Source organism: Scyliorhinus torazame, chromosome 18, assembly GCF_047496885.1.
Source record: "Scyliorhinus torazame isolate Kashiwa2021f chromosome 18, sScyTor2.1, whole genome shotgun sequence".
Taxonomy (NCBI): domain Eukaryota; kingdom Metazoa; phylum Chordata; class Chondrichthyes; order Carcharhiniformes; family Scyliorhinidae; genus Scyliorhinus; species Scyliorhinus torazame.
Window position 1 is genome coordinate 22,888,780 of NC_092724.1, and position 14,939 is coordinate 22,903,718.

Consider the following 14,939-nt stretch of genomic DNA (forward strand, 5'->3'; position numbering starts at 1 on the left):
TAGATAATAGTTAACCAGTTGTATGTGCTGCATATTTCATTATACCTCTTGTTATAAATAAAAAGTAACTGTGTTTAAATTTACAAACCTGATGAGTATTGATGTGTTAAGTAAGTTGGTTCAACGTTGACTGCAACTGGATGCAGTGAAACTAGAAACAGGCTTCTGACACAGGAGATGGTCCAACACTGTTTTATTGAACTTCCTGATTGCTGTACATAGTCTGCTGTGAGTTGACACTCGATCAATCTAACTGATAACCTCCTACTGGCTTGACCAGACTAACTCTCTACCTCATGGTGATAGTGCTCACTGGCTTGTGCACTCTAACTATCTCAGTAGCTCTGTCCTGCAGAGAGAGGGAGAGTCTTAATGCCCTGTGTGCTTTATAGTGGTGGTGTCCTGTCTGGTGATTGGTTGTTATGTGTTGTGTGAGTTCATTGGTTATCCTGTGTGTCAATCACTGCCTGTCTGCATCTCATTATATACATGAGTGGATATTATGACAACTATAATTTTTAAAAAATGTTTAGAGCACCCAATTCATTTTTTCCAATTAAGGGGCAATTTAGCATTGTCAATCCACCTAACCTGCACATCTTTGGGTTGTGGGGGTGAACCCCACGCAAACACAGGGAGAATGTGCAAACTCCACACATACAGTGACCCAGGGCCGGGCTCGAACCTGGGACCACGGCGCCGTGAATCAGCAATGCTAACCACTGTGCCACCGTGCTGCCCCTGATGACTATAATTATTGGGTCAAAAACTTTGGGTATTTTTCTAAGAATTATTGGTTAATTTAATTGTGTTGTGACTCCAGGTCGAGGAGGACTGGAATTGACAGCACCCTAGCCCAGGGTGCTGTCACAGTGGGTGGCATGGTAGCACAATGGTTAGCACTGCTGCTTCAATTCCGGGTTCAATTCCCGGCTTGGGTCACTGTCCGTGGATTTTTGACTGTAATCAGATATACATGAAACACTGTCCCAGCACAGACTGTGTGTGTGAGTGTATGTGTGTGAGTGCTGACTAATGCTGTGTTGCCACTGATGCTGATTTCCTTGCCTATATTTGCAGTGCTGGGTATTTTCACGTTTGTCGGTGTTGCCGGTGCTCAGTTGGGTGTGGAACAGTTCTCGGTTGGTGAATACTCCTCCTGCCTCCGGACTGTGACCAGCAGAGAGAAGAGGAACACGGTGGACAGTTCACTCGGGATATCTCTTCAGTCTCATCTACCATTCTCGCCAAACACTGTTGGCCCTTTAAACTCCTGGACCATCCCACGCACTGTCCTGAAGGGTTAGAGGGAAAGAGACTGTCATGTAATGCTGTCCTCGAGCAGGATTGAAGTCTGGAACTGGGATTTAATGCTTCAAAGTATCTGTCAAGGTACCAATCGCTGAGTCCTGAGGGATTGGCCCCATAATCCTGAACACATTGTCCATTTTCCACCCGCTCACAGACCGTGAGGTGGGGAAACTGTTCTGCTTGTGAAGGAAATTCTCACTCAAACAAACGAAAGAAGAATGTTGGAAAAGCAGCTGGATTTGTGAGTTTTAGCCTGGGAGAAGGATAAGGATGGAGCAGGTGGAGGTGGTAATGGGATGGTGAGACTTCAGTCAAGTTAGGTGGCTTCTGAAATCTCCATAATCCCCCCAAAAAAGGTTCGAAAACCTCTTCACTGTCAGGGAAGGGAGAGCAGAAATCCCCCGGATATAATGTTTAGCTCAAAGAGGAAAGACGCCAATCTGCCAATTAATAACACAGTGGTTGTTGTCCCATCACTGAAAGGCCATGGTTATTTGGATTACACCATCGAGAGCCACCCATCACGAGCTCTGAGCGTCATGCAGGAGTTGAGACGAGACAGGCAGCTTTGCGATGTGACGGTGCGAGTAGTCCATGGTGGGAAGGAGCAGACCTTTCTTGCTCATCGGATTGTCCTGGCCGCCTGCAGCCCTGTTTTCAAGGCCATGTTCACCAGCAATCTGAAGGAGCGCCAGGCACCTGAAGTCAAGATCCACTGCATCCACCCCGTGGTGATGGAGCGGCTGATTGATTTTGCCTACACCTCCCGGGTCTCGGTGAGTGCACAGTGTGTAATGCAGCTCCTGCTGGCCAGCACCATGTATCAGGTGGAGGGTGTGGTCAATGCCTGCTGTGACTTCCTGATCAAGAATCTTAACTCTGACAATGCCATTGGCATCTGCCATTTTGCGGAACGGATTGGCTGCACTGAGCTTTGGCAGAGAGGGAAGGAATACATCAACATACATTTCACTGAGGTAAGATGGGGAACCCATCTCGCATCATACATCCCGTGGCTCAATGGAAAACATGTCAATGTGGCACAAGTGGGGGGGGGGAGGGGGGGATTTGACTCCAAACACGTCACACTTCTCTTTTTCTTAAATTTAGAGTACCCAATTATTTTTTTCCAATTAAGGATGATTTTAGCGTGGTCAATCCACCTAATCTGCACATGTTTGGGTTGTGGGTGTGAGGCCCAAGCAGACATGGGGAGAATGTGCAAACTCCACACGGACAGTGACCCGGGGCCAAGATCATACCTGGGTCCTCAGTGCCGTAGGCAGCAGTGCTAACCACTGCAGCACCGTTCCGCCCCTACGTCTGTATTAAAACAACATTTGCCACGTGCTGCCAATTTCACCAGTCTATGGAGGCTATTCTCCTGCCCTGCTAAACCCAGCCGGGATTTGTGATCTCCCCCCCCCCGCCCCCAAGCTGGAGGTCCCCCGGCTGTGAATCACTACTGGTCCTGACAAGGGGAGATCTTGTGCTGTGGACTCCAAGGGGGTGAGTACTCTCTCTGTACCTAACTCCAGGAGGTCCTTCAGGTGAGGTGGGGGTTGGGGTAGCTTGGGTTGGGCTGGAGAGGCTTAGGTCGGGGTCTTTACAGGGATGAGGGTTGTGTGGTAGGTCTTCCCTCTGTATCTTTGAAAATCATTAAACTGTCCTTCAGCATGTCAAGTTGTAGTTCCTTCTATAGTCTTCCTTCTATAGTCTTGAAACCATTTGCTGCCTCTCCCAGGATGTCAAGTTCAAAGGCCTGTGAAATGATTATACATGTCTTCCCTCTGCTGTGTTGGAAACCTTTAATGTCTCCCAGTATGTCGGGTTCAATGATTTGTCAGATCAAGGTAAAAGTGTTTCCTTTGATGTGTTGGAAAACTTTGAAGTGCTTTTTCACAGTCAATTTCATTATCCTCTAACTTTTTCAAGCCGCTCGGCATGCTGAGAAGGCTAAAAGCTTTGAATTACACTGTTTACATTTAATTTCACAGTTCATTACCTTTTACAAGCCTCTTGATTGACAGATCCAGGCTATTTCAAAGGAGGGTTTGAATTTGTTTTTCAAATTCTCACGGTGGGGCAGCGCGGTGGTGCAGTAGTTAGCATTGCTGCCTCATGGCGCCAAGGTCCCAGGTTCGATCCCGGCTCTGGGTTACGATTCGTGTGGAGTTTTCACATTCTCCCCGTGTTTGCGTGGGTTTCGCCCCCACAACCCAAAGATGTGCAGGTAGGTGGATTGACCACGCTAAATTGCCCTTTAATTGGAAAAAAAATTAATTGGGTACTCTAAATTTTTTTTTTAAATAAAAATTCTCACGGGCCATTAACTCTGAAGTGCTTTCTCTTTTGAGCAGATGCTCTTTCTAGTCACAGTTTTTTTAAGAGGCTGTCTCTTTGATCTGAAGGACCATATTCCGAATCCTGGAGGTACGCTTAGATAGGCTATCCATCCGTTCCCCCCATCCCCCCCTGGGGATTCCGCGGCACCAGGTTGGCACTGCCAAGGGACAGGGCCTGAAGTAGGGGGACCTGAAGGGGGGGAACAGAAGGTGGGCTCAAGGGGGACATTTGGTCAGACCATAATAGGGCGTAGTTCACTCCAGGGAGTGGCCTTGCCAGCAGTTCAATGGGGTGGAGGGGTGGGGGGAAGGGCTACAATTATTATTCTGAGAGGAGTGCAACCTGTCAGTGAGTTTAGGCTCTGCCCCTCGCAAGGCCAGCACAAACCAGCCCCTCTCCCCAAAAAAAGTTTCCAAGTGGCATTGAATCCCACCTCAGCAGCGCTGCCAGTGCCAGAGGGAAACACTCTAGTTTTCCCGCTGATGACAGCACTTTGTTTTTATTCAGGAAAACCGCAGCCTTGATTTGATTTATTGTCACATGTACCGAAGTACAGTGAAAAGTATTTTTCTGCGGTCGAGGAACATACACAGTACGTACATAGTAGACACAAGAATAATCAACAGAGAACATTGAGAAATGGTACATTGACAAAACAGTGATTGGTTACAGTGTGGAACAAGGGGCCAAACAAAGCAAATATGTGAGGAAGAGCAGCATAGGGCGGCATGAATAGAGTTCTAACAGGGAACAGATCAGTCCGAGGGGGAGTTGTTGAGGAGTCTTGTAGCTGTGGGGAAGAAGCTGTTACTATGTCCTGATGTTTAGCACTGTAGGGGCTGTTTAGCACTGAGCTAAATTGCTGGCTTTGAAGGCAGGCCAGCAGCACAGTTCAATTCCCGTACCAGCCTCCCCGAACAGGCGCCGGAATGTGGCGACTAGGGGCTTTTCACAGTAACTTCATTTGAAGCCTACTTGTGACAATAAGCGATTTTCATTTTCATTTCATGTGCGAGTCTTCAGACTTCTGTACCTTCAGCCTGATGGAGGGGTCTGGAAGAAGGCAATGCCTGGGTGGGAGGGGTCTCTGATAATGCTGTCTGCCTTCCTGAGGCAGCGAGAGGTGTATACAGTGCACCTGTACAGCCTTTGTCTTCCTGCAATCTATCCTCCTCACTCTTGTTATATTTCCAAGTTTTGTGTCACCTTCAAACTTTGAAATTCTGGATGGCCGAGTTGAGGTTATTAATGGGAATCAGAAAGAACAGTGGTCCCAACGCTGACCTCTGGGGTGCCCGTGTACATCTCCCTCCAGTTTGAATAAACATCCACCCACCATCACTTTTTCTACTTTTTGTCCCTGAACCAATTTTGTTTCCCTGTTGCCACCAATACTTAATCTCCGCCTTCAATTTTCCAACAGGTCTGTTATATGTCTATTGTGTTACATCTTTTATAAGTCCATATACAGTACACTGTATCAATCTCTCTGTCTCTCTCACTCCATCTCTGGCCTGCCTCTCTCTTCCACTCTCTCCACCTCTCTCTCTTCCCCTTCCTCTGATTTTCTCTCTCTCTCTGGTTTGTGCACTCTATTTGCTGTTGTCTCATTCTCACTGCGATCCTGCTCTCTTCTTTCTCTCCACTGCCTGCCTCTTCCCTGCTCTCCCCTCCCCTCCTTTCCCCACTCCCAGAACAACACCCCTCGCCCCAAGTTGCTGTTCCAGACTTGGTCCTGACCTGTAGTTTTTTTTTCTCTCCACCAGGTGACAAAGGAGGAGGAATTCTTTAATCTTACGCACTGCCAGCTTCTGGACCTCATCAGTCAGGATGGACTGAATGTGATCTGCGAGTCAGAGGTTTATAAGGCCTGTATGGAGTGGGTGCGCTGGGACCTGGAGGGTCGAGCTCAGTACTTCCACGCACTCCTAAATGCTCTCCACGTCTACGCTCTGCCCCTTCGGTTCCTCAAGCACCAGCTGCAGGAATGCCCGATCCTTGACAAGGCCAATCCATGTCGGGATTACCTCTCCAAGATCTTCCAGGAGATGTACCTCCACAAACCCCTGCCCCCCGTTAAACAGCGGGGAAACCAGCTGATCTACCTGGCCGGGGGGTATCTGCACCGTTCCATTCCAAACATGGAAGCCTTCAGCCCCAGGACAGGGCAGTGGCTGCGCCTGGCAGATATGCCAATGCCTCGCAGTGGGATGGGCTCCTGTGTGGTGTTGGGGCTTTTTTATATAGTTGGCGGCAGGAATAACTCACAGAGCGATAACGTGGACTCGGGCACCCTGGACTGCTACAACCCAATGACCAACAAGTGGATCCACCGGGCACCAATGAATGTGCCCAGAAACCGGGTGGGGGTCGGGGTGATTGACGGAATAATTTACGCTGTCGGGGGTTCCTGGAAGTCCTCGCACCACCAAAGCGCCGAGAAGTAAGTGACCACAGAGGGGCTGGGGGTGACGCGAATGAACCTTTTCAGAACTGACTGGGTCGAAAGGACACTGATAACAAAGTGAGTGGCAGTGTCATCCAGGCTTGCATTGGGTGGCATAAGAAATGGTGTGGATGGGAGCAGAAAGTTGGAAAGGGACACTGACGGACAAAATGTGCGTTGAACACTGTGGCAGGTGGAGTTCAGCGTGGGGAAGTCGAGAGGTCATCCACGTTATAGCGAAGAAAGGCGAAGCAGAATATATTCCTGAATGCCGAGACTTGGGACGTGTGGAGAAGCTCAGAGATTTGGGTTCCAAATAGAAAAAACATTTAAAAACTAGTGGGCAGGTGCAAAGCAGAGTTAAAAAGGCTAATGGAATGTTGCTTGTTATCTGCAAAGGAGACAAAGTTATTTTACAGTTGAACGGAGCTCTATTGAGACCCCATCTGGAGCAACAGGGTTCAGTTCTGGGCTCCCCAGCTCAGGAAAGAGGCGTTGGTCCTGAAATGGGTGTAGCACAGATTCACCGGGGCTGAAAGGATTAAATACGAGGACAGATTGCGTAGACTAGACTTGTATTCCCTTGAGTTCAGAAGATTAAGGGTGATCTAATCAAGGAGGCTTAACGTGATTAAAGGATTTGACAGGGTCGATGGAAACTATTTCCTGTGGTGGAAGGAACCCCGAGCATAACCTTAAAATGAGAGCCAGGATAATGTCGGCAAGCTGTTCTTACAAAGAGGGAAATCTGGATTCACTCCTTCAAAAAGAAGTTGAGGCTGGGACTCAATTAGAAATGTCAAAACTGAGATCAATAGATTTTATTGGATAAGGAGATTAAAGATTATCCAACCAAGCTGGGTAGATGGAAGTTACGATCAGCTGCCACCTGGTGGAATGTTGGACAGACGAGAGGGGCTGAATGGCCCCTGTTTCTATGCCCAGAATTTTCCAGCCCTTCACGCCAGCGGAATCTTCTGGCCCTGCCGGTGTGAGTGGAGATTTCAATGGCTTGCCGGCCCTGCTGTGCGGGTTCCCATGGCAAAGGCGCTGGAAAATCCTGGCTTGTGATCCTGGGCCGGATTGTTCCACCCAGGATCTGTGGGAATTGGTCTCATCTGGGGAAGAACAGAGAGGGTGAGCCGTTCCTGCTACCTTGGCTGGAATGTTCGTATGCATGGACCTCGGGTGAAGGCCTCATGATGCCTCTGCAGTTGACGAGCCCTCGCTGCTCAGAGAATGGAGACACTGACAAGTGTCGCTCAGGTCTCTGCTTCCCCTCCAGAAATCAAACTCCATTAACGGGCAGGGCATTCAGGAAAGGGAAGAGGATAATTGATGGGTGGGTGGGGGGGGGGGTTGGGCAATGTGGGAAATTGAGGCTGTGGGGGACATTGGTAAAGGTTAGAGATGTGAAGCCCCTGGTAGTGTGTTTACATTCCATCGCTGTCCCGTTCATAGATATGACCCAGAAACGGACCGGTGGACATTCATAGCACCAATGAAAGTTTGTCGTATTGGCGCTGGGGTAACAGTGTGGAATGGACTCTTGTACGTAATTGGTGGTTTCGATGGAAAGAGCCGTTTGAACAGTGTGGAGTGTTACCGCCCTGAGAAGGATGAGTGGGACTCCATCGCCCACATGGGATCCCCTCGCAGTGGAGCAGGTGAGGTTTCCCGTTGAGTGTTTGGAGGACTGAAAAGGCAACTTCTATACGATGTCTTTGCGCCATGCCCTCTACTTAACCCCATCCACCTTTCATGTGGAAGCTGAAATTTTGACATGTTTAAAAATCAGTCAGAAAGGTTAATGGAAGATTGCCCTTCGTCAGAAGGTGACTGGAATGCAAACAGCTGGAAGTTATGCTATAGACCCCATTTGGATCAATAGGGTTCAGTTCTGGGCCTTGCACCTCAGGAAGGAGCTGTAGGTCTGGGAGGGGGTGCAGCGCAGATTCACCAGAATGACACCAGAGCTAAAAGGGTTAAGTTATGAGGACGGGTTGCACAGCCAAGGCTTGCGTTGAAAAGATTAAAGGTGATCTGATCGAGGGGGTTCCCTCCCCCAGCCATTTAACATTCCTACAAGCACTAATTGACTGGAGGCGGGACTACCACCCCTCAGTCAGGAAGTCCCTCCTCAGAAAGCCGCCAGTCAATCTTTAAAAAAAAAAAAATTTGGAGTACCCAATTCATTTTTGCCAATTAAGGGGCAATTTAGCGAGGCCAATCTTGGGACCTTGGGCCTTGGTGCCGTGAGGCTGCAATGCTAACCGCTGCGCCACCATGCTGCCCAAGCTGCCAGTCAATCTGATTGGTTGGCAGCTCTCGAGTCCCCGCAGCACCAGACGCGGCAGTGGACAGGACTGGGATTGCAAGCAGTGCCCAGAGGCTAAATCCCGAGATGACGCCAAGAGGGTGGGGGTGTTGATGTTCGCGGAGTGGGTGGGAGGGACAGCCCCTAGGAGGCAGACTTCTTGGGAGGTGCGCCCAAGTTTGAAAGGTTGTTGATAATAGAAATCCCCCCCCCCCGCACCCAAATTGCAGCCCCACCCACCTGGGGTTGGGGTGGGCAGGTACCCAGGAGAAAGGCCTTCTGAAGAACTGAACAACCACCACTGGCCGACAGACCGGCTGGCAGGGGAAGGTAGAACTCTGCCTAATGGCAATCTGGAACTCTCTCCCAAAAAGGCTGCTGAGGCTGAGGATAAGTTGATTTTGCTTATATACCATCTCACTCTCTCTTTCTCTGATGGTTTGGCCTATGTTGATCTCTCCTCAGGTGTTGTTGCTTTGAACAATTATATCTACGTTGCTGGAGGTTACGATGGAAGGGAACAGTTTGCATCGGTTGAGCGGTACAGCATAGAGGCCGATAAATGGGAAAGCGTTGCCAGTTTGAAACACAGTCGGAGTGCAATGGGAGTAGCTGCCTATCGGGGCAAAATCTATGCACTGGGTAAGGGTCACGTTAATGTGCACTGGATGGTAGATTCGGATCTCCCGATCCCTCTATTAGAAAAGACACTGCCAAATATAGCACAGGAAGTTTATACATGCAATCCTCAGTCAGTGCCGAGTTGCACTTCATTCAAAAATTGCTACACCGCAACTCCGATAACAACCCCTACCTCAATCATCCCTAACTCAACATCACCCCTACGAAATCACCCATAGCTCAATATCACCCCTACTGCAATCATCCCTAACTCAACATCACCCCTACAAAATCATCCATAGCTCAATAGCGCCCCCTACTGCAATCATCCCCAGCTCAATATCGCCCCCTACCGCAATCATCCCTAATTCAAGATCACCCCCTACCGCAATCATCCCTAGCTCAATATCACCCCTGCCGTAATCATCCGTCGCTCAATATCACCCCCTACCGCAATCATCCCTAGCTCAATATCACCCCCTACCGCAATCATCCCTAGCTCAATATCACCCCTACCGTAATAATCCATAGCTCAATATCGCCCCCTACTGTAATCATCCCCAGCTCAATATCACCCCCTACCGCAATCATCCCTAGCTCAATATCACCCGACCGTAATCATCCGTCGCTCAATATCACCCCCTACCGCAATCATCCCTAACTCAATATCACCCCCTACCACAATCATCCCTCGCTCAATATCACCCCTACCGTAATCATCCCTCGCTCAATATCACCCCTACCGCAATCATCCCAACTCAATATCACCCCTACCGTATTCATCCCTAGCTCAATATCACCCCTACCGTAATCATCCCTAGCTCAATATCACCTCCTAAAGTAATCACCCCTAGCTCAATATCAACCCAACCGCAATATCACCCCTACCACAATATCACCCCACCACAATATCACCCCATCACAATATCACCCCATCACAATATCACCCCATCACAATATCACCCCATCACAATATCACCCGTACGCAGTGTTATCTGCACCCTGCTATCACCCCTACCCCAAAATCACCTGAACCCCGATATCACGCTTACTCCATGAATGTATAATCATGAGATCTAGGTTGCTGACCTTTCATTGGAACTGAGGCCTCATTGGATCAGGTGATCAAAGGTGCAGTGTGTGTGGGGGGGGGGGCACAAGAGACCGGAATCAGAGGAGGACAGAGATTTCAGAGCATTGTAACAATCTAAGTTTAGCCAACATCTTTGATAAAGGTAAAATCAACAGAGACCAAGGGTGGAATCTGAGGTGCGGTTTAATGAAAATAAATGTGAGGAGAGTGGTATGGTGGCACAGTGGTTGGCACTGCTAAATCATGGCACTGATGACCCGGGTTCGAATCCTGGCCCCGGGTCACTGTCCATGTGGAGTTTGCACATTCTCCCCATGTTTGTGTGGGTCTCACCCCACAGCCCTAAAAGATGTGCAGGGTAGGAGGATTGACCAGGCTACACTGCCCCTTAATTGGAAAAATTGTTTCATAAATTAAAAAAAAAAGAAAAGAAATGTGAGGTTAAAAGGAAAAATAGGGATGTAGACGAGGGTCATTGATACAATTCTCCAGGAGTGAGATCACAAGGAGGTAAATAAAGAAATGGTACAACAGCAAACATTAAGAAGGACTGATAAATAAGCATTCAGCACAGTTGGAGTATAAAGTATACTAATTGGTGATATAGATGTGAGGAGAGACCTCAGATACTGAGAGTGTTTTCAATGGTCAGAGAAAGATGAAAGGAGATTAATGCAGAATTTTAATACCTGTCACATTTTAAAACCTTGGCTTGGTTATCAAGAAACGTCAGTTTAAAATTGAAACTGACTTAAGTGGGATTTTAGGACAAATGTCTTTACGCAGATGTTTTGCATCATGGAGTGGTTGTTGCAGATACCATTTTATATCTTGAGTAGATGAAACATGAGGCAGAAGAAGATCTAGAAGTATTGGGAGAGCGGGGCACAGTGGGTTTCGTTTTGGGATCAATGCAAGGATATGGGGAGAGAGCATAACTGTGGGTTCAGTTCAGGATTAATATAGCGCTATGGAGAGAGGGTTAGAATTAGAGAGTATCCCTACAGTGGAGAAGGAGGCCATTCGGCATCTCGAGTTTGCACCGACCCTGGGAAAGACCACCCAATCCTCTGTAACCCCACCTAACCTTTTGGACACTGAGGGGCAATTTAGAATGGCCAATCCACCTAACCTGCACATCTTTGGACTGTGAGAGGAAACCTGAGCACCCGGAGGAAACCCACGCAGACACAAGGAGAATGTGCAAACTCCACACAGACAGTGACCCGGGGTCGGGATCGAACCCGGATCCTCGCTGCCGTAAGGCAACAGTGCTAACCACTGCGCCAACGTGCTGCCCACGGTGTCAGAGGGATGAGTTTGGGACTAATACACGACCATAGGGGACTGTGGGTTTATTTTGGGATTGATATAGGGCAATGGGGAGAGAGTTGGAGCAGTGGGATTAGTTTGGGATTGAAACAGGGCTATAGGGAGAGAGTGGAGCAGAGGGGTTAGTTTGCGATTGGTACAGTTTTTTGGGGAGAGAGTTGGGGCAGTGGCATTAGTTTGAGATTGACATAATAATCTTTATGAGTGTCACATGTAGGCTAACATTAACACTGCAATGAAGTTACTGTGAAAATTCCTCAGTCGCCACACTCCGGCGCCTGTTCAGATACACGGAGGGAGAATTCAGAATGTCCAATCACCTAACAAGCACGTCTCTCAGGACTTGTGGGAGGAAACCGGAGCACCTGGAGGAAACCCACGCAGACACGGGGAGAACGTGCAGACTCCGCACAGGCAGTGACCCAAACCGAGAATCGAACCCCAGTCCATGGTGCTGTGAAGCAACAGTGCTAACCACTGTGCTATGTGCCGATTGATACAGGACTATGGGGAGAGAGTTGGGCCAGTGGGGTTAGTTTGGGAGTGATACAGGGCTATGGTGAGAGCGTTGGGCCAGTGGGATTAGATTGGGATTGATACAGGACTATGTGGAGGGAGTGGGGCAGTGGGATTAGTTTGGGAGTGATACAGGACAAAGGGGAGAGAGTTGGGCCAGTGGGATTAGTTTGGGAGTGATACAGGGCTAAGGGGAGAGAGTTGGTCCAGTGGGATTAGTTTGGGATTGATACAGGGCTATGGGGAGAGCGTTGGACCAGTGGGATTAGTTTGGGAGTGATACAGGACAATGGGGAGAGAGTGGGGGAGTGGGATTAGTTTGGGATTGATACAGGGCTATAGGGAGAGTGTTGGACCAGTGGGATTAGTTTGGGATTGATACAGGACTATGTGGAGAGAGTGGGGCAGTGGGATTAGTTTGGGAGTGATACAGGGCTATGGGGAGAGAGTTGGGCCAGTGGGATTAGTTTGGGATTGATACAGGGCTATGGGGAGAGAGTTGGGCCAGTGGGATTAGTTTGGGATTGATACAGGGCTATGGGAGAGAGTGGAACAGTGAGATTAGTTTGGGATTGATACAGGGCTATGGGAGAGAGTGGGACAGTGGGATTAGTTTGGGAGTGATATAGGACAATGGGGAGAGAGTGGGGCAGTGGGATTAGTTTGGGATTGATACAGGACTATGTGGAGAGAGTGGGGCAGTGGGATTAGTTTGGGATTGATACAGGGCTATGGGGAGAGCGTTGGACCAGTGGGATTAGTTTGGGATTGATACAGGACTATGTGGAGAGAGTGGGGCAGTGGGATTAGTTTGGGAGTGATACAGGGCTATGGGGAGAGAGTTGGGCCAGTGAGATTAGTTTGGGATTGATACAGGGCTATGGGAGAGAGTGGGACAGTGGGATTAGTTTGGGAGTGATACAGGACAATGGGGAGAGAGTGGGGCAGTGGGATTAGTTTGGGATTGATACAGGACTATGTGGAGAGAGTGGGGCAGTGGGATTAGTTTGGGAGTGATACAGGACAATGGGGAGAGAGTTGGGCCAATGGGATTAGTTTGGGAGTGATACAGGGCTAAGGGGAGAGAGTTGGTCCAGTGGGATTAGTTTGGGATTGATACAGGGCTAAGGGGAGAGAGTTGGGCCAGTGGGATTAGTTTGGGATTGATACAGGGCTATGGGGAGAGAGTTGGGCCAGTGGGATTAGTTTGGGATTGATACAGGGCTATGGGGAGAGAGTGGAGCAGTGGGATTAGTTTGGGATTGATGCAGAGCTATGGGGAGAGAATTGGGATTAGTTTGGGAGAGTTGCACAGACCCAACAGACTAAACGTCACTTATCCACTGGTAATATAACCACCACAGGCTGTGTGCCTCAGGACCAAACTGGTTAGTGTTTTTGCCAAGCAAGCCATTGGCTCTGTGTCAAATTTAGCTTTGAAACATTAACAGTTGAAATAATGACTTCCTCCATTGTGTAGGTGGTTATAATCAGAAAGGTTTCGTCGACAGTGTGGAATGTTACGAACCAGAGAAAGATGAATGGATAGAGGTGACCGCCATGCCCACTGGACGCAGTGGAATGGGGGTTGCAGTCAATATGGAGCCATGTCCAAGGAACCTGACCCCTGTTGACGGAGATAGCTGACCACTCCACTCAATTGCAGCCGATATAGGAATTGGCGGCGCCTCTCCCCTCCCACTGCACCTACCCATGAGGAATAAATCTGGGAATCGAGGCTATCCAGCACATTTAATACATTCACTACAGCATGGAATGTGCTGGAAGTTCTGCAGAGAATGGAGAGAGAAGTGAAAAGGGGACTTCAGCCCAACCCCCGACACTCCACGGTGTAATTGTAAATGTTATACTGTAAACTGAAACTCAAGAGTTAAAGCTGCAAATCTGGCTGTGGAATTGACTTCAAGTGAAATGGCAATTTGTTCATATATATATGTATATATTTTAAAAGGAGCAGAATGATTATCCAGGATTGATAGGTTACTGACTAATGGGCAGACTGAGGCAATCTCACCTTCTAGGAGGAATGATAGTTCCTGTGCTGTTAGCTCCGGAGATCCACAGACTGTGTGACAAGGGGGACAAGAGCCGCACAAACAGAATCAAATCCAGGAATTCTCTCTCTTCCCACATCCTGGAATCAGCACACAGACAATAATAGTTCAAGAAGACAAGTCCTCCACTGACTGGAGGGGAAACTAGAGAATAGGCGCTAAATGCTGGCCTACCATTGATATCCACAGCACAAAACATATACATTTTTTAAAGCAGTCAGTTGAAGAGCAAAAGTATTAAAAAGTGTCCCTACATCCTCCCTGTGCACACTAACTCAGGACAGTTCCCTGGGCACTGGTTGAACCCAGTAACTTTCCCAAGGGGTTGTTCTTCAGGTCTGGGCTTTGACTGAAAACCTGTTAAACTGTGGGTGGCAGTGCACCAAGCTCAGTTCCCTCCTGACCAGACACTCCGAAATACACAAGAAACGAGACAATCTCCACTTCCGGACAACCACATTCCCTAACAACAAGGATACAGGGGTAAGGGGTGAGGGGTGAGGGTGGGGTGACAGGGGGTTACTGGTCGTCCTGCACTCTGTCGAGATGTGGGGGTTTGCTGAATGCTTCCTGTTGCTGACCTTGGAGCGTAATTATTGTGAATATTGTACACATTTGCAAATATAAATTATGAACAATTTTGAAAATTCTTAATTGTAACCAAAAGAAAATAAACCTTGTCAAAAAAAAGTCTGTGATTCCTTAACATAGACACCGACTCTCACTGGGGTATGGGATCCACACACACTGACTCTCACTGGGGTACGGGTTCCACACACACTGACTCTCACTGGGGTACGGGTTCCACACACACTGACTCTCACTGGGGTACGGGTCCCACACACACTGACTCTCACTGGGGTACGGGTTCCACACACACTG

The 14,939-nt window shown here is 48.6% G+C and overlaps 1 protein-coding gene across 1 annotated transcript in view; it reads left to right on the top strand.

Moving 5' to 3' along the window:
* LOC140395038 (kelch-like ECH-associated protein 1A) overlaps positions 1-14,571 on the top strand; it is a 31,716-nt gene extending 17,145 nt beyond the window's left edge. The window contains exons 2-6 of the mRNA XM_072482375.1: positions 1,081-2,288; positions 5,424-6,100; positions 7,565-7,770; positions 8,886-9,062; positions 13,463-14,571. Of these exons, the coding sequence (XP_072338476.1) occupies positions 1,722-2,288; positions 5,424-6,100; positions 7,565-7,770; positions 8,886-9,062; positions 13,463-13,629 (1,794 nt within the window). The 5' untranslated portion in view covers positions 1,081-1,721 and the 3' untranslated portion in view covers positions 13,630-14,571. The remainder of the gene's footprint in view (positions 1-1,080; positions 2,289-5,423; positions 6,101-7,564; positions 7,771-8,885; positions 9,063-13,462) is intronic.
* The last annotated feature ends 368 nt before the right edge of the window (positions 14,572-14,939 follow it).